This window comes from Molossus molossus, unplaced genomic scaffold (assembly GCF_014108415.1).
Source record: "Molossus molossus isolate mMolMol1 unplaced genomic scaffold, mMolMol1.p scaffold_m16_p_2, whole genome shotgun sequence".
Classification (NCBI taxonomy): Eukaryota; Metazoa; Chordata; class Mammalia; order Chiroptera; family Molossidae; genus Molossus; species Molossus molossus.
The window spans coordinates 94,019,149-94,042,014 of NW_023425355.1; the positions used below are offsets into that span (position 1 = coordinate 94,019,149).

At 42.8% G+C, this 22,866-nt stretch overlaps 3 protein-coding genes across 3 annotated transcripts in view; 2 read left to right on the forward strand and 1 right to left on the reverse strand.

The window, feature by feature from the left end:
* The window catches only part of F8 (coagulation factor VIII), a 272,819-nt gene that overhangs the window by 27,488 nt on the left and 222,465 nt on the right, over window positions 1-22,866 (reverse strand). The window contains exon 22 of the mRNA XM_036270458.1: window positions 18,749-18,904. Coding sequence (XP_036126351.1) covers window positions 18,749-18,904 — 156 coding nt within the window. The remainder of the gene's footprint in view (window positions 1-18,748; window positions 18,905-22,866) is intronic.
* On the forward strand, window positions 7,001-7,360 carry LOC118635690 (histone H2A-Bbd type 2/3). The gene has a single exon (XM_036270460.1). The coding sequence runs from the start codon at window positions 7,001-7,003 to the stop codon at window positions 7,358-7,360; it is 360 nt and encodes a 119-aa protein (XP_036126353.1).
* On the forward strand, window positions 8,202-9,912 carry F8A1 (coagulation factor VIII associated 1). The gene has a single exon (XM_036270459.1). The coding sequence runs from the start codon at window positions 8,275-8,277 to the stop codon at window positions 9,424-9,426; it is 1,152 nt and encodes a 383-aa protein (XP_036126352.1). The 5' UTR covers window positions 8,202-8,274; the 3' UTR covers window positions 9,427-9,912.

Below are 22,866 nucleotides of genomic sequence, written 5' to 3' on the forward strand. Positions count from 1 at the left end.
TTTTTTATTTGGTATTTATTTTATTTTTTTGCATTCTCAAACCATGTCTTTTTTTAAAAAAAAAAAATTTTTCCTTCATTGATTTTACAGAAAGAGGAAAAGAGAAGGAGAAAGAGATAGAAATATCGATGAGAAAGAACATTGATTGGCCGCCTACTGCATGCTCCCCACTGGGGATTTGGCCCACAACCCTGGCATGTGTCCTGACCAGGAATTGAACCTGCGATCTCTTGGTGCATGGGTAAATGCTCAACCACTGAGCCGTAATGGCCGGACTCAAACCATGTTTTCTTAAAAAAATATATGTTTTTATTGATTTTTTCTTGGAGAGAGAGATAGAAACATCGAAGTGAGAGAGAAACATTCATCACCTGCCTCCTGCACGCCCCCATCGGGGATCGAGCCAGCAACCCCTGGCATGCATCCTGACTGGAATTGAATCAGGACCTCTCAGTCCACAGGATGGCACTCAATCCACTGAGCCACACCAACTGGGCTCAAACCATATCTTTATTTCATTTAAAAGAAGAAAGGAATGGCCCAGCCAGTGTAGCTCAGTGGTTGAGCATCAACCCGTGCACCAAGAGGTCGCCAGGTCGATTCCCGGTCAGGGCACATGCCCAGATTGTGGGCCTGATGCCCAGTGGGGGGGCTTGCAGGAGGCGGCCAATCGATGTTCTCTCTCATCAATGTTTCCATCTTTCTCTCTCTAAAAATCAATAAAGGAAAAATATTTAAAAAAGAAGAAGAGGGGAATGGATAAGTTCACCTTTTGACCAAGGAAATAAAAGGTTCAGGCTTCCCGTTCAACAATTGATAACTTTTTTCATATGGGCAACATTACTTTAAAAATGTATTTTAAATTACAGTTTACATTCAATATTATTTTGTATTTAATTTCAGGTATACAGCATAGTGGTTAGACAATCATATACTTTACAAAGTGATCCCCTTGATATTTTCAGTACCCACCTGACATGATAGTTATTACAATATTATTGTCTACATTTTCTATGCTGTACTTTATATCCCCATGACTATTTGAAACTACCAATCTGTAATTCTCAATCCCTTCAACTTTTTCACCCAGTTTCCCACCCACCTCTCACTTCTGGCAACCATCAGTTAGTTTTCTGTATCTATGAATGTGTTTCTGTTTTGTTTGCTCATATATAAGTGGAATTCTACGATATTTGTTTTTCTCAGACTGACTTATTTCACTTAGCGTAATACCCTCTATGTCCATCCATGCTGTGGAAAATGGTAAGATTTTGTTCTTTTTTATGGCCAAGTAATATTTCATTATATATATGTACTACAGGTTTTTATCCACTCATATATTGATGGGTACTTGAATTGCGCCCATTGCTTGGCTACTGTAAATAATGCTGCAATGAACATAGGGATGCATATATATTTTTCAAGTAATGTTTTGGGTTTCTTCGGATATATACCCAGAAATAGAATTTCTGGATCATAAGGCAGGTCTTTTTTGAGAAACCTCCATACTGTTTTCCAAAACCAATTTGCATTGCCACCAACAGTGCATGAGGGTTCCCTTTTCTCCACATTCTTGCCAACACTTGTTGTTTCTTGTTTTATTGATGACAGCCACTCTGACACGTGAGGCACTATCTCAGTATGATTTTAATGTTCATTTCTCTGACAATTAGTGATGTTTAGCATCTGTTCATCTGTCAATTGGCCATCTGTATGTCCTCTGCAGAAGTGTCTATTCAGGACCTTTGCCCATTGTTTAATTAGATTGTTTTTTTTTTTTTTTTTTTTGGTGTTGAGTTGTATGAGGCTTTTTTTTAATTATAAATTTTGGATTTTAACCCCTTATCATATGTATCATTGGTGAATATGTTCTCCCATTCAGTGGGTTGTCTTTTAATTTTGTTGATGGTTTCTTTTGTTGTACAAAAACTTTTTAGCTTGATGTACTCCTATTTGTTTATTTTTTCTTCTGTTTTCCTCGTCCAAGGAGATATATTAGAAAAAAATATTACTAAGAGAAATGTCTAAGATTTTACTGCCTATGTTTTCTTCTAGGAGTTTTATGGTTTCAATTTTCACATTTAAGTATTTGATCCATTTTGAGTTTATTCTTTTATATGATGTAAAAAAAAAGCTGGTTTAGTTTCATTTTTTGCATGTATCTGTCCAATTTTCCCAGTATCATTTATTCAATAGACTGTCCTTACCTCATTTCATGTTCTTGCCTCCTTTGTCAAATACTAGTTGACCATATAGGCATGGGCTTATTTCTGAGCTTTCTGTTATGTTCCATTGATCTGCTTTTTATGCCAGTACCATGCTGTTTTGATTATGGCCTTGTAGTATACTTTGATATCAGGTAACGTGATTCCTCCAATTTTGTTCTTTCTCAAGATTGCTGTGGCTCTTTGGGGTCTTTTTTGGTTCCATATTAATTTTTGGATTATTTGTCCTAGTTCTGTGAAATACATCATTTGTATTTTGATAGGAATTGCATTAAATTTATAGATTTCTTTGGGTAGCATGAACATTTTTTTTATATATATATATTTTTTTATCCTCACCCGAGGACATTTTTCCATTTTTTATTCAGATAGAGTGGGAGGGGGAGAGGGAGAGAGAGAGAGAGAGAGACAGAGAGAGAGAGAGAGAGAGAGAGAGAGAGAGAGACATCGACGTGAAAGGGACACATCGAGTGGCTGCCACCCTCACGACCCAACCAGGGCCGGGGACAAACTGCAACTGAGGTACATGCCCTTAGCAGGAACCGAACCTGGGTCTCTCTGGACCACAGGCCGACGCTCTAACCGCTGAGCCAAACTGGCCAGGGCAGTATGGACATTTTAAAAATGTTAATTCTTCCTGTCCAAGAGCACAGTATATGCTTCCATTTAATTGTATTTTCTTCAATTTCTTTCTTTGGTATCTTATAATTTTCTGAGTACAGGTCTTTTGTCTCCTTGGTTAAATTTATTCCTAGGTATTTTATTTAATTTTTTATGTTATTGTAAATGGGATTGTTTTCTTAGTTTCTCTTTCTGATAGTTTATTATTAGTCTGTAAAAATAAAACCAATTTCTGAATATTAATTTTGTATCCTAATACTTTACTGAATTTATTTATCAATTATAGTACTTTTTTTTTTTTTGGTGGAATCTTTAGGGTTCTTTATATACAGTATCAATTCAATGTCAGACGCTGCCTATGACAGGCCTTGGGCAACCTGTTTGGAGCTACAGTTTGTGGCTGCCTCTGCTGGGCCTTGATGTGCATGGGAAGGACCAAGCTGTGAACCAAGGCTGGCTTCCACCAGCACTGAGTTCAGGGCAGGTCAGCAAAAGGCCCAAGACACAAGACATCTGAGATCTGCCTCTGCTTGCCTTTACCTCCTGGCTGACTGGTTGGTTCAGTCACTGATTTTTTTTTTTAATTCTCACCCGAGGACATTTTTCCATTTTTTGTTCAGATAGAGTGGGAGGGAGGGAGAGAGAGAAAAGCATCGCCATGAAAAGGACACATCGAGTGGTTGCCACCTGCACGACCCAACCAGGGCCGGGGACAAACTGCAACCGAGGCACATGCCCCTAGTGGGAACTGAACCCTGGTCTCTCTGGACCGCAGGCTGATGCTCTAACTGCTGAGCCAAACCAGCCAGGGCTGGCTCAGTCACTGAAAGAGCCTCTGGTGGTACTAGAGTTGCATGAGGAAGGGTCTCAGTGAGTCACCAGGTAGGGGAAAGTGGTGTTCACCAGATTGATCCAGGTTCAATATTGGTGTCAGTGATGGGTCTCTGGCCACTCAGCAAATGTCCCAGATTATACCAAGTCTAGCTGCCACCCGCTGGGTGCCTGTAGACCTTTGTGGAAGGACAGGTTCTCACAAAATTATCAAGGTAAGGCCAGCAGAGTTTATTAGGCCCAAACAGACCAATATTTGGCCCTGTGAGGGGAGAGCTCTGAGCTAGTCAGGTGTGTGAGGGGAAAATGACCCATGTCCTAAAGTCACACAACTCAGTGTATGTCCCAGATTCTGCCAGGAGCTCAAGCTCAGCCAGGCAAGGCTGGTGGGAGTTGGGAGGGTGGGGCCAATGGATCTGTCATGAGGAGGAGCATCGGTTAGGCTTGGGGGAAGGAGGGAGTAGTGGAGCTTGTCCCAGAGCCACCAAACTCAGTCACTGACACTCCCTGAGTCTGCCAGGACTTCTACACTCCTGCCCAGGCAGCTGATTTCTCAGCAAGGTGTGAGTTCTGCAGGGAGGGTGACAGTGAGTCCAGAAGGTGGGTTTATTGCATTACCTCAGGCTTATTCTGTAAGGAAGGGAGCACACCATCCAAGAAAGATGGTGTCTATGGTGTGGGAGAGGGACTCAGCACAGGGATCCTGCTGGCTGTCCCTTCAGCTCTTTCCCCAGAACCACAAACCGTAGTCTCTCCCCACATGACTCTAGTCCACTCTGCCATCCCTCTGCCAGAGACCAGGGTGAGTGGCTGTGAATGGGATTTTGTGTGCCAGCCTTTTAAGAGGGTGCCTGGGTTTCTAGCAGACTCCCATAATTTCCTGGCAGTCAGAGTCCCTGCTGATTTTCACAGTCAGATGTTACATGGGTTCTCTTCCTGGCTCTGGTGCTCTGGGCTGAGGAGCCCAGTGTGGGGTTGAGACCCATCATTCCTCAGAGAGAAAATTTGCATCAGAGATATCCTTCCTGGTTCTCAGCCTCACCCCATGGGAGCAGGGCCAGCCCCTTTCAAGTCTCTGTACTTCCTACTAGTCTTGATGTGGCTTCTTCTATAAATCCTTGGTTATAAGACTTCTGTTCAGCTAGTCTTCAGTTGGTTATTCTGGTTGATTGTTCTATATTTTAGTTGTAATTCCAGTTTGGTTTTGGGAGGAGGCGAGTGTACCGTCTACCTACCCTGCCACCATCTTGGATGTCTCCTTTACTAAATGTTTAAAGAAAGATTAATGCCAACCCTTCCCAAATTCTTCCAAAAGATAGAAAAGGAGGGCAAACTTCCCAACTTATCCTACAAGGCCAGCAATACCTTGATACCAAATCTGGACATACATACCACAAGAAAAAAAAATATAGACCAATATTCTGTATCAATATGGATACAAAAGTCCTCAGAAGAATTTTAGCAAAATGAACCCAACATTCCATTCCATGCCATGTCCAGGTAGGATTTATCACACAGGAATGAAATGATGGTTCAACATAAGAAAATTGATTAATCAACACATTAGTGAACGAAAAAGAAAAACCCACATGATCACCTCAGTTGATGTAGAAAAAGCATTCAACAAAATCCAACAACATAAATTTCCTCAACATAATAAAGGGCATTTAGAAAATACCTAAAGCTAATGGCATACTCAATGGTGGAAGATGAAAACTTTCCCCCTGACATCAGGAACAAGACAATGATGATTGCCTTCACTGCTTCTAATCAAGGTTGTAATGGAAGTCCTAGCCAGAACAATGAGGTAAGAAAAATAAATTAAAGAATCCAAATTTGAAAGGAAGAAATAAAACTCTATTTTTAGGTGACATGATCTTATATATTAGAAATCTTTAAAGAATCCACAAAAGACTATTAAAGTTAATAAATGGAGTCAACAACGTTGCAGGATACAAGACCAACACACAAAAATCAGTTGTATTTCTATAAACTAGCAATGAAAAAATCCAAAATGAAATTAACAATTATATTTAAAATAGCATCAAAAGAAATAAATACATATGAATAAATGTAGCCAAGGAGGTGCAAGACTTGTGCACTGAAACGATAAAGAATTGCTGAAAGAAATTAAAAACCTAAAAAATAGAAAGAATTGTAACTCTTAATATTGCTAAGATGGCAATTCTACCAAAAGTTATCAACAGATTCAATGCAATTGATATCACAATCCCAACAATTTGTTTTACAGAAATGTAAAAATCAATCCTAACTTCAAATGGAATTTCAAGAGGCTTTGAATAGCTCAAATAATCTTGAAAAAGGAAAAAAGTTTGAGGACTCACACTTTCCTATTTCAAAAGTTAGTATAAAGCTGCAGTTATCAAAACTATGGTGCTAGCATAAGGACAGATGCATAGATCAACGGAATAAAATGAAGAGTCTATAAGTAAACCCATACTTCTATTTATAGGCATACACCCCAAAGAACTGAAAACAGGTGTTTAAATGGAACCCTGTACAAGAATGCTTGTTGCAATACTACTCACAATAGCCGAAAGGTGGAAATTACCCAAACATGCATCAAATGATGAACGGATGCACAACAGGTTGTCTAGCCATACAATGGAATATTATTCAGCCACGAAAAGGAATGAAGTGCTGATTTATGCTACCACATGGATGAATTATAACGAGAACATCATGCTTAGTGAAAATAGCCATTCATGAAAGGCCGACTATTTATTGATTCCTTCTCCAGGAAGTTTCCAGAATAGGCAAACCTCTATGGACAGGAAGCAGGTTCATGGTTGCCTGGGGTATGGGGGAAGGGGAGAAGGGATGTCGGAGGTGGGGGAAAGGAGGAAAGCAGTGGGGAGTGACTGCCTGACAGGGTACAGGGGTTTCTTTTTTGGTGTGGTTCCAACATTTTGGAAGTAGATAGTTGTGATGGTCATCCAACACCATGAGTGTATACTTGGTGCCACTGGATCGTACAGGTTTGTTGTTTTTTTCTGTACAAATTTCCGGTCTAGTGGAAAGTGCGAGTTCCCTCAAAGAGAGGGTCCAGTGAGCAGAATGCTGCCATCGCCATTTCTTTGCAGGCCCAGGCCCGCCGGGGCCAATGGGAAAGCAGTGACCTCACAGAACTTATAGTTAACACCTCGTGAGCCTTGACCAATGAGGGGCCGGTCCGTGGTCGCTAGGATACAGAGCAGGAGCCTCTGTACCGGCTATCTTGAGCGGTTGAGACCAACTGGCGAATCGCACCTTACCGCACTGAACCACACTGCGGTTTGGAGAAAGTGCACCCAACGCCAAGCATGTCTGAGCAAAGGAGCCGTGGAGGGTCGTCCGATCACCAGAGGAGGATCCGCACTCGCAACCGCAACTACAACCGCACCGCCAGAGCCAACTTGTCTTTTTCTGTGAGCCACCTGGAGCGCCTCCTGCGGGAAGGCCACTATGCCCAACGTCTCAGTTCATCTGCACCTGTCTTCCTAGCAGCCATCATCCAGTACATGACCGCCACCATTCTGGAGCTGGCAGGCAACGAGGCCCAGAAGAGAGGCTGCAGGCGCATCACTCCAGAGCTCCTGGACATGGCGATCCACAACAACGCACTGCTCAGCGGCTTCTTTAGGAGTACCACCATATCCCAAGTGGCCCCAGGCTGGCAGTAGCTGCCCAACCTGACATGGGTTCCCCGGGCCCCGACCCTAGGGAGCCAGGCCCTTTCACAGCCCGGGTCTGTTTGTTGCCTCGGGCAAAGTTATTGAAAATAAAGTGTTGAAAGAAATCTATGTTCCTGCTTCAGTCACTTTGTGTGGGAGGTGATTGTTGGACATAACTCCTTGGAGAGATGGGGATGGTGGTGGTGTCTTCCTGGAGGCGGGGGTGGAGTCAGAGATCACAAGAGAGGAGCAGCCTCTCATGGTGACAGTGCAGGGGGTGCCCCAGGGTGGGAGAAGCTGGCTGGGGTGGGGGTGAGGCTGGGGTGTGGAAGACTCCCGTTGCCTCTGAGCAAGTCAGAGCCAAGCAAAGTCCTCAGAAGGATGGTGTTCATTGAGGTGGAGGGCAAGGCCATGACTAAGACATCGTGATGGGGTGAATGTGCAATGCCAACCCGCGTACTGGATGGAACAGACAGAGCGCTTGACATGGACTCCAATAGGGCTTTGACGTGAAGACTGAGGGAGTGATGGCGGGGGGGGGGGGGGACAAGAAAGATGCAAAGTTGAAAGTAGGGTCACACAGGATCACAAGTTTCGTTTTGGTTCTGTTCCCTTAGGGATGCTAGGGCACACCGGCAGCAACCTAGAAACAAAAACAAGCTGTCACCTAGCAACAGCGGGTTTAAGGCTGGGCCCCGCCCTAGAATACGCGATTTGTTTACGTTCTTTGCAACAGGCCAGGCCCCACCCCAGGATGCCGATATTTTGCATATCACCAGGGCGACGAGGAGGCGCCGGGCTTAAGTGCTCGCGCGGTTGCGCGGCTCGCCTGAGCGGGACGTAGGGCACGTTTCAGCCGGTCGCCAGCACCCGCACGTCCACCCAACTGCGTAGTCGCGACCGGAAGCGCTTGGGTTGGTAACATGGCGGCGTCCGCGAGCGGCCTGGGCGGTGGTGCGGGCCCAGGGCCTGAGGCTGGGGACTTCCTGGCCAGGTATCGCCAGGTGTCAAACAAACTGAAGAAGCGGTTCCTGCGGAAGCCGAACGTGGCGGAGGCCGGCGAGCAGTTCGGACAGCTGGGCCGCGAGCTGCGTGCTCAGGAGTGCCTGCCATACGCGGCCTGGTGCCAGCTGGCGGTTGCGCGCTGCCATCAGGCGCTCTTCCACGGGCCCGGGGAAGCTCTGGCGCTCACGGAGGCCGCCCGCCTCTTCCTGCGGCAGGAGCTCGACGCGCGCCAGCGCCTCGTCTGCCCCGCCGCCTACGGGGAGCCGCTGCAGGCTGCTGCCAGCGCCCTGGGTGCCGCTGTGCGCCTGCACCTTGAGCTGGGGCAGCCGGCCGCCGCCGCCGCCCTCTGCCTCGAGCTGGCTGCCGCCCTGCGCGACCTGGGTCAGCCGGCCGCCGCCGCCGGCCACTTCCAGCGCGCAGCCCAGCTGCAGCTGTCCCAGCTGCCCTTGGCCGCGCTGCAGGCGCTTGGCGACGCCGCCTCCTGCCAGCTGCTGGCGCGCGACTACAATGGCGCCTTAGGAGTCTTCACGCGCATGCAGCGCCTGGCGCAGGAGCATGGCAGCCATCCGGTGCAGCCGCCGCCGCCGCCGCCGCCCCCACTGCAGCCACAGTCTCAGGTACAGTCGCAGCCACTAGGCCTCCAGCATGGGCCCGGCGCGGCCCCCGCCCTGCAGGCCTCGCTGCTCCCTCCGAATGCCGGCTCTGTGGCCGTGCCCTCTCCCGCAGTACTGGGCGCCTTCTCGGACGTCCTGGTCCGCTGTGAGGTGTCTCGCGTGCTGCTGCTGCTGCTCCTGCAACCACCGCCCGCCAAACTCCTCCCAGAGCATGCTCACACCCTGGAGAAGTACTCCTGGGAGGCTTTCGACAGCCATGGGCAGGAGACCAGTGGCCAGCTTCCCGAGGAGCTCTTCCTGCTGCTCCAGTCCTTGGTCATGGCTACCCACGAGAAGGACACGGAAGCCATCAAATCGCTGCAGGTGGAGATGTGGCCACTGTTGAGTGCCGAGCAGAACCACCTCCTTCACCTGGTTCTGCAAGAAACCATCTCCCCCTCAGGACAGGGGATCTGATGGTTCACATTAACCAATAGACTTTCTGCCTGTTACCAGATCTCATGCATCTGCCTTTGCATTGGGGGGCGGGGAAAATAAAATATATTGATCACAGCAGTTCTACCTTTGTTCAGCGTATTCCTCTTGCCACCATAGGAATTTAGTTGACCAAAAGTTAACTGTATCTCAAAGACTTATTTCCATAACAGTGGGAGAAAAAACAGTATGACAGGAGAGGAATAGAACACATGGCTCGCTTCCTCACAAGTACATAAAAATGAGAATTCTTTTATCCCTTTTCTCTTTCACTCAAGTTGCCCCTCCTATCCCCCCCCCCCCCAATCCTTGTTTCAGTGTCAGGATTTTATTTTGCACAACTGTCTAAATACTTAAGCTGTATGATTTTTTTAAATTGTGACTAATTTCTTGGCATATTTCTATATCTGGCTATGTGATCACCAAGTTCTTTGTTTTATCTGCCCCGTATGTATTCATAGGAATACACATGACCATTTTTATTTGTAGTAGTGAACTTTCTGCAACTCTTATTTAATTCAAATGTGTAAAATCAGCATGGTTCTTTGGTGTTGTGTGATCATGTATACACAAGCCAGTGTTGTTCCCCCAAACCACAATCGTGGTCTATTTTATTTTATTTTATATTTTATTTTATTTATTTTTTGGGTATGTGTGGGAACCAAACCCGGGACTCCCTGGTCCACAGGCGGACACTCCAGCAGCTCAACCAAACCGGCCAGGGCAATTGTGGTCTATTTTAAAACACTAAATTTCCAAGGCTTTTTGGTCCAAATGTTACATGCAACCCAAATTAGCTGTTGCTTTTATTTTAATTAAATTTTCTTTTCTTTACAATTTCTAGAGTGATGAGAACTCCAGAGTATAATCTTGTTCTCATCCTTTAGGCTGAAATTGTATACAGTACTAATCTTTTGGGGTGAGATTTAAGGACACAGTTTGAGGGTAGATTTTTGTTTTGCATTTTTGTGGGGATATGTGGATGGTTGTCCCTATGCATTAAGTGCCTCAAAATGGGATGGGTGGGACTTTTGAGGTATTCTTTTCTGCCTCTATTTCAACAGTGTGGAAGCAATAGGTGAGGAACTACAGGATACACCTATTTGAGACAGATTGAGTCACCATTCTTGTGCTCTCACTGCGCTGCCAGGGAGGGTTCTTTGGTGCCCTAAAAGCCTAGTCCAGTTTATTGCAAAAGTGGTAAGGGTGCATGCTCCTTTGTGCTTCTGCTTTTTCTGGTACACTCTTCTCACTCTGGCTGTCTGCCTTGCTGTCTTATACATGAATGCGTAGGAGTTATGTGATGTGACTAGTGATAATTGGATTTGGGCTTAAGAAAAATTCTGCTCTGGCCAGTTTGGCTCAGTGGTTAGAGCATCAGCCCATGGAACGAAGGGTTGCAGGTTTGATTCCAGTCCAAGGCATGTACCTGGGTTGCAGGTTTGATCCCTGGCCCCCTTTGGGGTTGTGCAGGAGGCAACTAATTGATGTGTCTCTCTCAAATCAATGTTTCTCCTTTCCCTCTTTTCCACTCTCTAAAAATCAATGGAAAAATATCCTTGGGTGAGGATTAACAACAACAAAAAGAAAAATCTTCGTAGGCTTCTGATCTAAACTTGCATTGAGGAGGGTGGAGGGGCTCTAGAGAGGCTAGCATTGGGTATATAAATATAATTTTAGGAAATACTAAAGGGTGTTTTCCATTTGCTGTTGGCTCATTTATGTATGTCCCTCAGAAATTTCAGTACAGATAGCTGGGCCAAAGTCAGATTTCAGCAATTTTGACAGTTCTCTTGGTATATATCAACTTAGTATCAAAATTAACACTGATTTATAATATGACCAAAAATAAATATTTTAAAGGATGTTGTCAGGCTTCTTTTTAACCTGGAAACCAGAGGGAAATATCTGTATCATAAACCACAGAACTTATATGCATGTATACATAACCAATAGACATGGACAACAAAGCCGGGGATGGGGCGGGGGTGGGGTGGGGAGGGGGGTGCCAATGGGGTAAAAAAAGAGAAACATCTGTAACAAAAAAAATAAATAAATAAATTTAAAAAAATTGAAAATGACAGTGAATCATTGATCATTAAAGGGTGTTGGGGCTTCCCCTTTTCCCCTTTATGAGGGAGGACTTCTATGATGTGAAATATTGCTTGTGAAAAATATTTTATATGTGAATGGTACAGATATAAAAACATTTGAGAACCAATACACTGGAGGAAGATTGCTAAGACTGAAATTTATAAATTAGACAAGCTCTGGAATGGAAGGGTTCTGGTTAATGTTAACTGTGTAGGTATCTTTACTGTCATTACACTAGACCACCAGTCTGCAAACTTTTTCTGAAAGGACCAGATAAAAATATGTTAATCTTTCCAGGCCACAAATGATCTCTAGCATAATTTTCTTTGTTTTTGCAACTTTAAATATGTAAAAACCTTTCTTAACCCACAGCCCATACAAAAACAGTTTGTAGTCTAAATCCATGGGTTCCTGTTTGCTCACCCCTGTGCTAGAACCTAGAATATAGTACAGTTGACCCTTGACTGTGCTGGTCCACTTATACTTGGATATTTTTAATTGACCCATGCAGTTCAAACCTACATTGTTCAAGAGTCAACTGGTAATTGGGAATCCAAGTAAATGGAGGGCCATCTTAAATTATAATTGGATTTTCAACTGCATGGGCTGTGGGTGCCCCCCTTCCAAGTTGTTCTAGGGTCAACTATAGTTGATAACTTAAAGGAATGACCCTTATGAGAATAGTTAATAACTATTTTATTGTTATTGAAGAAGAAATGTTGAAAATAAATGAACTAGTCCTTCAACTGCAGATTCTAGGAAACAAAAAAATAAACTAAAAGAAAAAGAGATAACTTTTAAAGTTTGAATAGAAATCAATTACAAAACAGCACCTTAAAATCTATGTTTGATTTTAAGACAAAGAGTTGATTCTTTGAATATCCAAAAGAATAGACAAACATTCAGTAACTTGGATAAAGAGGGAAAAAGAGATATATGTGTGTATGTAGGTATAGATAGATAGTGTGGGAAGGGATCTAGGACTTTAATGTACACATTTACAGCAATTAGTTACAGGTAACAAAATGAGAATGCCAATAGTCAAGTGTCTACCACTAAATAAGGCACAAAGCTCAAGTGGCTTTTGCATCTAACTTTCATTAAACACATGATTACTACATTAATTAAACTACTTTAGAGCAATAGTTTAATGGGAAAAAAATGAAAGCTTTTCCACTTTATTTTCAAGTTTAGTATAATTTAGGGATGGGGGTTTGGTGGGTGAACGATTTGTAACCTTGTGATATGCATTCTGGCAACCTGGCCAGCCTAGGAGCAAAGTGTGTGTGGACAGACAGGTTTGACTGGAAGGCAGGAAAACCACCTCGAGTGCTTCTGAATGCTTCATTTGCATGCGAATAAGATAAGGTTTTCATGACAAAGGATTGAAAGACCACCCAGTGAGGATAATGGGCCATAGGCCCAGGTGAAGCTGGGTTTGTTTTTTTTTGGTTTTTAAGTCTTTTTCCTCTGTAATATAGGATGCTAGCAAATTGGATCCAGATAAGTTTTAGATGATTAATACGCTATGACTGAGGGCAGTTTTCCCAGGAATGTAGTACAGTGCTGTGCTAGTACTGGCTTGTGAGAGCCTATTGTGTTCATGTGTTCCAGACTGCACTCAGTGATATTATCCAGTATCTTGGAACCTGGTATGATGGGAGTATTTATATCATAGAAATCAGCAAATGCTACAGATAAGGCCTTTCCCCCTAACAGACCCCCCCCCCCCGGCATTTTCCCCCAGAGCCAGTTGTTAATAATTTGCCAGTACACCATTGAATGTAAGTATAATTTGACAATAGGAAAGACGAAATGTGATCATATCAAAGATACTCAAAAGGCATTTCATGAAATTCTGCAGCCATTCCAAATACAGTAAGAATAAAAGAAAACTTCTTAAACATGACAAAAGGTGTTTGTTTGAAACTAACAGTGGATTCCATCGTGTAATGGTTAGCACTCTGGACTCTGAAACTAACAGTGGACATTACCTTAAACAGTGAAATATGGAATCCATCCCCATTAAAGCCAGTAACAAGACAGGGTTATTTGTTTTATATCTACATATATACATTTATATCTATATCTACATCTACATATCTATATATATATGTGACTGTGTCTGTGTGTATGTATATTAATATATTAATCATAAAAACAGGGTGATTGCTATTTCCTGTTTACCAGGTCTGTCAGTATATCATCAATGTAATGGACCGGTATTGAGTTTTGTGGGGGTGATGAGATGTTTGGAGTCTTTTGGGTTTATATTATGACAAAGAACAAGGAAGCTGGCATCACCCTGAGGTATGAACAGTAAAGTTGATACTCTTGTTTCTACTTCATAAATGCAAATATATTCTGATTTTGCTTATCAATGGGAATAATGAAAAAAGCATTTTCCAGGTCAGTAGTTCCATATCAGGTGCCTGGTTCTGTGTTAATTTGTTACAGAGGAGATACCACATCTGGTGTTGCAATTTTTGTCATTATCACTTGATTAAATTTGTGATGATCTGTCATTTTTCCATGGTTCATCTGGATTCTGTAGTGGCCAAACAGGGGCCCTAGTTAACTAATCCAGGTATAATCACTGAAAGAATTTTATGCAGAGAAAGGATGACTGCTTCAGAGTTTGGGGAAAGGTTGCTTTCTTAGACAAAGGAGGTTCAGGGGATTTTGGAGGTTTTTGTTCTCAGCTTCATCCATGCCTACCTAAATGTACCCATCCCAGGTCTCATAGTTCTGTTCCTTTCTAGCAGTGCCCTTACCCTAGCATAATAGACCTTGTGGGGCTGAGCAATTAATCGTCTCTGCAACTGTGCAATTCATATGCTCAGCCCCTAGACTTGGTCTTAAGTCCAAGTATCTGCCTGCAACCACAGGAAATGGAAGACTCCTCCAGAGCTCCATGGATGTGTTCTGTTCATGGGTGTTTTTCTTTATATATATTCATAACATTTAATTTTCCCCCCCCTATGTATGTTGTAAAAAAAAAAGGGGGGCCATAAAAAGAAGACAAGTCATTCTACAATCAGGCGACACTACAGTTGTTGCCACAGCAACTAAATGCCATTGTCAACTTAATCTCCCAATGTCTTCCTCACCATCTGTAACTCATTCCATAGTATCACTGGTGATAATATGAGAAATTGTGATGCCACCACATATCATGGATTACCCAACATCCAACCTTCTCCCCAAGCAAGGAAATTATATCTATGTTCCTTGAATATATTAGCAACATAATCCTAGAATTCCATCTTGAGGGTCTGTTACCTGGGACATCTGGCACCAATTACTGTATGAGAGAGACAGGGTTCCAACAAGAAACAGTTAACACTCAAATTAGGATAATTTGAGGAAAATTTAATACAAGTACTAGATAGGAAGGTGGGGGCAGGGTATTACCAATTCTGGGCCTGGAGGGATGAGAGAGGGAGAAGAATCTTACAGGAGATAATTAAGTAGATTCTTGTAGTGGTTTACAAAAATGACCACAGATTATTTACATTCCTCCTATTGAGAAATGTGGTCTATGTCTTTTCCCCTTGAATCGGGGTGAATGTGTGACTTGCTTAGCAGTGATATTATGTGACTTAGAAGAGTAGATCAGAAATGGTGATGTAATCTCCACCTTGTTAGCTGAAACATTCACACTTAGAGTCCTTAAGATGCCATGTAAGAAGTCTTACTACCTCAAGACTGCCAGGCTGTGAGAAGTCCAGGCCTCATGGAGAGGCCATGTGAAGTTACTTCAGTCAACAGCCTCAGATGCTGTCCTAGTTAGGTTAGTCAGCACCAACCACCAGACATGCAAGTTAAGATGTTTCAGATGGTCCCAGCCCCCAGCAGTCCAATTTTCCCATCTGAGGCCCCAGATATTATGGAACAGAGATAGGCTATCCCTGCTGTGCCCTGTTCAAAGTCCTGATCCACAGAATCTATGAACATAACAAAATGGTTGTTTTTCTGACACTAAGTTTTGAGGTAGTTTGGTAATCATTGGAACAGGTAGAGAAAGACACCTTGAGAGTGGCAGTGCCTTCAGTGTAGAGATACTGCCAAATCCTTTACGAGGTGGGAGCTTGGCGAATAAATATCCTGGTCTTACTTTTCTCACTTCCTCTAATATCTTTCCAGTGAAATCCAATCAAAAGGCAGAGAATAAGGTAGCTTGTTAATATATTCACACAGGTAAGGCTCACAGAATAAGGAGCAAGTTAGGGAAGCAGGAAAATGGATCTAAATGGGCAGACAGAAGTTATCTTGTACAGGGCCATTTGAAGACTTTGAACTTTATTTGGAAGACAAGAGGAAGTCATTGAAAGATTGTAGGTAGGGGTATGATAAGATGATTATCCCTAAAATGATGTGCAGCTTTATTAGAGAAGAGACTAGAGGAAAAGATTAGTTAAGAATGTAAAATAAAACTTCCGGTCAAGATGGCGGGTAGGTAAATGCGGTATCGCATCCTCCCACAACCACATCAAAGTTACAACTAAACTACAGAAGAACCATCATTCAAAACCGCCTGAAATCAAGCTGAATGGAAGTCCTACAACTACGGAATTAAAGCAGCAGCCACATTCAGACTGGTAGGAGGGGCGGAGGCACGAGGGCCAGTGGCGAGATGGGCTGGTCCCACACCCACGTGTGGCGGATAAAAATCAGGAGGATACCTCGGCTGGGAAGGTCCTTCCTGAGGACTGAGGGATCCCTGTCCCACACCAGGTGCCCCGCTCAGGGTTCCAGTGCCGGGAAGAGAAGTCCCCATAACTTCTGGCTGGAAAAACCAGCGGGAACTGAGGCTCAGGGAAGCTGAAGCTGCTGGAGCCCCAGGCAGCTCCTTAAAGGGCCCCCGCACGAACTTATCAGACTGTCTCCCTCTAAGCTTGGAGTGGAGGCAGCTCGAGGGGCACCAGAGACATACAGGGAAGAACGGAGCTGTTTGGCACTGGAGCAAGGGCTGGAGAGGGGGCTTTCTCCGGAACAAACGTGCTGTCAGAGGCCTTTGTTCCTTTGGTGAGCCCTTCCCTGGGGCGGCAGATAGCCGCTATATCTGGGACTCCAGCAACCTGGCTCACACTGGTAGCCCTGCCCTGGTGACTCCCTGAGGCCCCGCCCCACCCCACCCAACTTTCAGGCCCACCACTTGCTTAACCATAGGATTGGCCTGTCTTAGATCCTGCTTCAGGTTTTTCCTAAATTCTTTCAAATGAGTAGCATCTGGTCTCAGCTAGCCCCATACCTCTCATTAAGTAATACACAGAAACAAACACAGGGGGGCAGCCAAAATGAGGAGACAAAGAAGCAGGTCCCAAATGAAAGAACAGAACAAAACCCCAAGAAAAGAACTAAGCAAAATGGAGATAAGCAACCTAACAGATGCTGAGTTCAAAATACTGCTTATAAGGATGCTCATTGAACTTAGTGAGGGCCTCAAGAGCATAAAAAAGGACCAGTCCGAAATTATGAATGCACAGTCAGAATTGAAGGAGGCATTAACTGAAATAAAGAATAATTTACACAGCTTCAATAGTAGAGTACATAAATCCAAGAAGCAAACCATCGATTTGGAATATAAGGAAGCAAAAAACGCCGAATCAGAACAGCAAAAAGAAAAAAGAATCCAAAAAAATGAGGATAGTGTAAGGAGCCTCTGGGACAACTTCAAGTATGCCAACATTCGCATCTTGGGGGTGCCAGAAGGAGAAGAGAGAGAACAAGAAATTGAAAACCTGTTTGAAACAATAATGGCAGAAAACTTTCCTAACTTGGTGAAGGAAACAGACATACAAGTCCAGGAAGCACAGAGAGTCCCAAACAAGATGAACCCCAGGAGGCCCACACCAAGACACATCAGCATCAAAATGCAAAAGGTTCAAGACAAAGAGAATCTTAAAAGCAGCAAGAGAAAGGCAGCTAGTTACCTACAAGGGAGTTCCCATTAGGCTGTCAGCTGATTTCTCAAAAGAAACTTTGCAGGCCAGAAGGGAGTGGCAAGAAATATTCAGAGTGATGGAAAGCAAGAACCTACAACCAAGATTACTCTATCCTGCGAAGCCGTTATTTAGAATCGATGGCCATATAAAGACTTTCCCAGACAAGAAAAAGTTAAAGGAGTTCATCACCACCAAACTGTTATTATATGGAATGATGAAGGGTCTTTTTGAAGAAAAAGATAAAATATATGAAGAAACAAAATGGCAATGAATACATATCTATCAACAATGGAATCTACAAACAAAATGAACAGGTAGAACAGAAACATTCTCATAGAGACAGAGAACATTTTGTTGGTTGCCAGATGGGAGGGGGGTTGTGGGAATGGGTGAAAAAGGTGAAGAGATTAAGAAGTACAAATTCATTGCTAGATTGACAAACCTCAAAGGGAAAGGGGTTGGGGTGGTGGTGGGAAGAAATAAACCAAAGAACTTATATGCATAACCAATGGACACAGACAATAGTGTGGGAAAAGGCGGGAGGGGGGCGGGAGTGGGGAGGAGGGGGTCAGGGGGGAAAAATGTGGAACATCTGTAATACATTTTACATTCAACAATAAAGATTAAAAAAAAAAAGAATGTAACATAATAGGTCAATGTGAGGCGGTAGGGCCCTAAGCTATAGTAACAGCTGTATAAATGAAACAGAAGAGGTATGAGAGGCATTACAAAGAATAATTGCCTGGGTTTGTGGATCAATTCATTAGAGAGCATAAAAATGAAGGGAGAGTAGTTGATGCTAAGGTTTTAAGCCTATCTAATTAAGGGTCTTGAACTTGCCCCTAGAGAATTCATCATTTCCCAGGTTTCGCCCATCCCTTTGTGTGGAAGATGCAAATCTTCACCTCCATTCATGGTTTTGCCCCCTTTCATCTATAGTCTGTTGGACATTTAACCTGATTGCCCCACTATCACCTCAATCTTAGAATATTCATAAACAGACTCACAATGTTACCAATCTACCCAGTCGTAAATCACATATTTCTGTCAATAGAGTATCTCTTCATTTCTATTATCTACAAGAGTCTTGATACTACCACCTTTTTTATTCATATATACACAATCACTCCTACTACGCATACATGGAAAACTCTGTATTGGAGTTAAGTTTGTAGATGCTAGGAATGTTTGTCCCATATCTGAAACCTGTCAAAAGCTCTTTGAAATATTCATGCATTCTCTGGAAAGGACTAATTACATACCATTAAGGTCCCAGTGGAATTCCCTCGATAACTCTGCCACTTCTTCCCATCACGACTATACATGATGATAAACTGAGAGATGTAGAGGCTGGAGAACTTCTGACGGGCTCCCTGGGTCATAATGCCGTGAATAATCATTGGTGCCAATAGATCCACCTGCCAATTAAATCAACATTTTATTTTAAATGTATGTACCAGCTTCTGAAATAAATTATTGGCTTAGGAAGAATCTATACCAACACAGATATGCCCCAGTATTACCTTGGATGTGCAGGTGAAGCAGATACCAATGTTGAAATGTGGGTGTGTGTGAAGCTGTGGGGTATGTGATGGGAATGAGTAGGAAAGGTACTTATTGAGTTTCCAGCCTACTTCCTATAAAACCAGAAACCTTCAAAATAATTAAGCTCCCATTTCCTCTACTCACATCCTTTGTGCTGCACAATTGAACCCACATAACTTAGCGCTTTGCCCATACCTCAGCCTAGCCAAAGCCAATTTCCTCCCCTCTCTCCAGACCAGCCCCCATTGTAACATTTCTGTCAATGATAAACTGCTACTTCTCCTTCAAGTGTTAGTTCAGAAACTATTTCTCTTGGTTAGCCTTTCCTGTCTTACCCAGACAAATTTAGTGCTGTTTCTTCTATGCTTCCACTCTATTTTATATAACTTCATTATAACAAGTTATTGCACCATATTTATAAAGATTTCTTTGCTTATTTGTCTTTCTTGTTAGACTTATATCCTTAAGGCAATGAACCTGTTTGAGTCACCTAACCTTTCTGTGTGTCAACTTCTTTATCTGTAAAACAGAGATAGCAATGGTATTTATCTCAAAGGGTTACCAGAGGATTAAAGAGTTAATACATGTAATGTCCTTAGTCCAGTGCCATACACATACTGAACAAGAAATGTTAGCTTTTATATTCTCTCTAGCCCCAGCACTTAACATGGCATCTGGTATAATACTGATGATTAGCAAAGGTTTTGAAATGAATGAGTGAAAAATGGCAGAGTAGTAGGGAATGGTTGGTTTTTAAAGAAGAGGCATGGACCATGCAAGCATTAAAAGTGGATATCTACCACAGGAATTCTGGCATCAGTTACTGCTCTAACAAACAAGTCAAACTTAACTTCTCATAGATGCCTGGCACACACAAATTGGACTGGTCATGACTCTTTTTTATCCTCACTTGAGGACATTTTTTTCCCATTTTTTGTTCAGATAGAGTGGGAGGGAGAGAGTGGAAGAGAGGGAGAGAGAGAAAAACATCGATGTGAAAGGGACACATCAAGTGGCTGCCACCTGCACAACCAACCAGGGCCGGGGACAAACTGCAACCGAGGTTCGCACCCTTAGCAGGAACCGAACACGGGTCTCTCTGGACCGCAGGCTGACGCTCTAACCACTGAGCCAAACTGGCCAGGGCAGTCATGACTCTTTTGCTTAATGACTATTTCCTTCTGTTCACTGTAAGTTCCATCCATCCATCATTCATTCAAAGAATATATTTTTTGTACTTATGTGCCAAGCATTATTCTGGGTACTGGGAATACAGTAGTGAACAAGATAAAAAGTCCTTCCTTCATGGAACATACATTTGAGATGGAGAAACAGACTATCTATCATATGTATGTTTTTGTTTACAGCACCAAGTAGTGATAAGCGCAGGAGAAAAATAAAGCATGGTAACAGGAGAGAGAATGGCAAAGTCTTTAGAAGCTACAGCACTGTCTTTTCCCAAATTAGATGTTATTTCCAACTGAAGACACTTCATTTTTCCTCTTGGTCTTGTGGCAGAAACAACCAAAAGTACCAGGTACAAAAATCATGGCTTTTGTTGAACTGACTTGACTTTTCTTCATGTAGCATATGAGAGGTCTTTTTTGGACCACTGACTATTGTACCTTCTAATAAGGCCTTACCAGTTCTCTTTTCCACTTACATTCTGTGACTGATAAATTTTTGGCAAATCGGCAATTAAAAAAAAAAAATGTTTTTATATATTTTTTAGAGAGAGGGGGAGGGAGAAAGAGATAGAAATATGGATGTGCGAGAGATACATTGATTGGCTGCCTCCTGTAAGCCTCCTGCTGGGGATCAAGCCCACAACTCAGGCATAGCCCTGACTGGGAATTGAACCAGGACCTCTCAGTCTATGGGATGCTCAAATTGCCAGTCTTATCTACATCTTGTGCCTCTTCTGCCTTATAATTGGAATATTGGAGCAATTTGGCAATTACAGATTCAATATTTTTACTATGTACCAGCCAAGTATTTGAATGCGATAGCAAGACACATCTCCATAAGGAACTAAGCAAGGTGGTAATGAGTCACGTAACATACAAATACAAACATTGCACCTAGACATCTTTGTGGAGCTTGCTGACTGCCTACTACTGGTTGCCTGATCTTGGTCACCTGATGCCCCTCAAGCCAGCCCAGTGTTCTCATGCCTGGTGGCCAGGTTGTTGTGCACTTGTCAGGCCTTCTTGCTAGAATAAATGCCTACCCCAAGTTCCCGCCCTGTCAGCAATCCCCTCAACTCCAACTTCCTGCCTGCTGGCTCTCTGGAGCCATTTGTTTGTTTTTAACTAAATTTTTTTTTTCAATTACAGTTGCTATTCACTATTATTTTATATTAGTTTCAGGTGTAAAGCACAGTGGTTAGACATTTATATAATTTATGAATTGACCCCCCCCCCCCCCGATAATTCTAGTACCCATCTGGCACCACACATAGTTATTACATTTCTTTATTTTGTAAAGTTACCAGATCAAGAAAATGTGTATGTGCGTCCTGGCCGGTTTGGCTCAGCAGTTAGAGCATCGGCCCATGGACCAAAGAGTCAAGGGTTTGATTCTGGTCAAGGGCATGTACCTGGGTTGTAATTTGGTTCCTGGTCCTGGTCAGGATCACGTGGGAGGCAACCAACAGATGTGTCTCTCTCACATTGATGTTTCTCTCCCCCACACCTACTCTATCTGAAGATAAATGAAAAATATCCTTGGGTGAGGATTAAAAACAACAACAAAAAAAAATGTGTATGTGGACTTCAGTAGGATAGATGGCAAAAAACACCTTAAGGGTCAGGTGATTTAATACAGATTGGATGGTAATACAATAAGGCAAATTTGTAACTGGTTCAATTTCCATTAGGAAACAGTGGTAGGTAATAGATGGTTATCAACCTAAAGGGAGCATTTTAGAAATGGTATAGTATAATGATTACGAATTAAGGCCCTGAAGTCCAACTATCAGGGTTTGAATTTGGCTCAGCCACTTACTGGCTGTGTTACCTGGGGTAAGTTATTTCACTTTTCTGTGCTTCAACTTCCTTATCTGAAATGAGGATGATAATAACATCTACTTCATAAGGTTGTGATGAGGATTGGTTTGAATAGCTTGCTTTGTTTTAAGCACATAGTAAGGAAGCCCTGGCTACTTCAATATTTTGATCATGACTTTGTTAAATATAAAAAAAGTTTAGTGATCAAGTCAGTAAATTATGTGAAACTGGGAAGACTAGGACATACTTTGGGAGACAGAATCTTGGCAAGATGGAACAATGGGTCAATCTAATAAGCAGAATCTTAGTAGGGTATATCACTCAGTGTTCATTGGCATGGGAACAACACTCTACTAGTCTCATCAGATTGTATCCAGTGAGGGAGATATAATTCCCCAAATGAAAATGAGGATGCTATTATAAAAAAATAAAAATAAAAACATAGAACAGATGCAGGGCAGCTAAATAGATTAGAACGTCCACTACACAGGGATATATGTAAGGTTGAATGAAAGTGATAACCACAGAAATACAAGGTGAGAACATGTGGTTTGGCAGCCTCACAAACAAATACTTAGGAATTAGTAAACAGTCCTCTCAAATTGAGTCATAATTGGCAGTGTCTACAAAACAAACAAAAAAAGATGAGCTGATGTGGTTCTCTGGGAGCTATTGTGGTATTAACAGATGTGCTCTTTGTGTCTGTTTACTGGTGAGCCAGTTTATTTTTCCTGATTCCTACTTATTATTTTAACTTCAGGAAAAATAGAAGAACAGATGCCATATCACAAAGAAAAAAAAATATCTAGGGGATGTCCTCAGCCAAC